The sequence below is a fragment of the Bos taurus genome, chromosome 15 (genome assembly GCF_002263795.3).
Source record: "Bos taurus isolate L1 Dominette 01449 registration number 42190680 breed Hereford chromosome 15, ARS-UCD2.0, whole genome shotgun sequence".
Taxonomy (NCBI): Eukaryota; Metazoa; Chordata; class Mammalia; order Artiodactyla; family Bovidae; genus Bos; species Bos taurus.
In genome coordinates this window covers 78,548,610-78,550,338 of record NC_037342.1, presented here as the reverse complement: position 1 = coordinate 78,550,338, position 1,729 = coordinate 78,548,610, and the positions used below count along the sequence as shown (strand labels likewise).

General features: G+C 36.6%; 1 protein-coding gene across 1 annotated transcript; it reads left to right on the top strand.

Moving 5' to 3' along the window:
* Positions 1–784: 784 nt before the first annotated feature.
* Positions 785–1,729, top strand: OR5I1 (olfactory receptor family 5 subfamily I member 1). Its single transcript, NM_001390159.1, has one exon. The coding sequence runs from the start codon at positions 785–787 to the stop codon at positions 1,727–1,729; it is 945 nt and encodes a 314-aa protein (NP_001377088.1).

The window sequence follows — 1,729 nt, the reverse complement described above, 5'->3', positions numbered from 1 at the left end:
TTTAAAGATGAGAAGTTAACTTACTAATTTTTTGCCCACTTCACTCAATCATCTAATATTTATGCTGTGCTTACTAGAAGCCAAGAATGATAAAGAATGCCAAAGAGAAAAGCAGTTAATTATTTTAATCTCCTTGACTTAGTATCTTGACAGGATTTAAGGAATTGCCTTAAACTCATCCCTGTCTAAAACAGGCTGTTAGCTGATGTTTACTGACATTTGCTTTCATTTCACTAATATCACTTTTGCTTTCATTATTATTCTTTAAATAGATGAAGTATAGCTCATTGCACCACCCTATTTACAGTCAAGAGTACAACACACTACTATCAAATACTGGGCAGAAGGAGTACATTGTTCCAGAGTTATTGTTACAACATGTACTCAAGTTAACATATTTTTAATAATAGATATATTTTTCCTCTTAGCATCATTTCATTTATTACTTCATTATTCGTTTAATCCTCTGTACTAGCTATAGTACTATACTTGAGAATTAAAAAAAGTAAGAAATATGAGATTTATCTGCACATGTCTTCCAGTGGAACTAGCTATTAAACAAATAAAATAAAACTATCAAACATGGGATAAAGCTACTAAATTCTGAAATATGTTTCTCAGAATTTATATTTGGAAGGAGATTTGGTCTGGGACTCTTGACTTGATTGCTTGTTTGTTGAAACAATAAAATAACCTTATAATTATATCTATTTTTTTTTTCTCTTTCCATCAACATAGGATCTTAGGATGTTAGAATTCTCATAAGAAGAAAACAGCACAGAATATGGACTTTTTAGATGGAAACTGTACCTTGGTGACTGAGTTTATTCTGTTAGGGTTTCCAACTCGCCCTGAACTGCAGATTGTCCTGTTTCTCCTGTTTCTGACTTTGTACTCTCTGATTTTAATGGGGAACATCGGGTTGATGATGTTAATCAGAGTTGATCTGCACCTTCAAACCCCCATGTATTTTTTCCTTAGTAACCTATCCTTTGTAGACCTTTGCTATTCTTCAGTCATCGTTCCCAAAATGCTTGTCAACTTCCTCTCTCAGAACAAGTCCATTTCCTATTACGGCTGTGCCCTGCAGTTCTATTTCTTCTGTACTTTTGCAGATACTGAATCCTTTATCTTGGCTGCCATGGCATATGACCGCTATGTCGCCATCTGTAACCCTTTACTGTACACAGCTGTGATGTCTCGGGGCATCTGCATATGGTTGATCGTCTTGTCATACTTTGGAGGCAATATGAGTTCCCTGGTGCACACATCCTTTGCATTTATTCTGAAATACTGTGATAAAAATGTCATTAATCATTTTTTCTGTGACCTCCCTCCCTTGCTTAAGTTATCGTGCACAGACACATCACTTAATGAGTGGCTTCTCTCCACATACGGCAGCTCAGTGGAAATTATCTGCTTCATTGTCATCATCATCTCCTACTTTTACATTCTCCTCTCAGTCTTAAAGATCCGTTCTTCCAGTGGGAGGAAGAAGACCTTCTCTACATGTGTTTCTCACCTGACATCCGTGGCCATCTACCAGGGAACTCTGCTCTTCGTTTACTCACGACCCAGCTACCTGTATTCTCCCAACACTGATAAAATCATCTCAGTGTTCTACACCATCATCATTCCAGTGCTGAATCCCTTGATTTATAGTTTGAGAAACAAAGACGTAAAAGACGCTGCTAAAAAAGTCTTAAAACCAAAGATAAATTCCTCCTGA

Coding starts and splice junctions, on each gene's coding strand:
- OR5I1 (NM_001390159.1), top strand. CDS start 785: ATGGACTTTTTAGATGGAAACTGTACCTTGGTGACTGAGTTTATTCTG.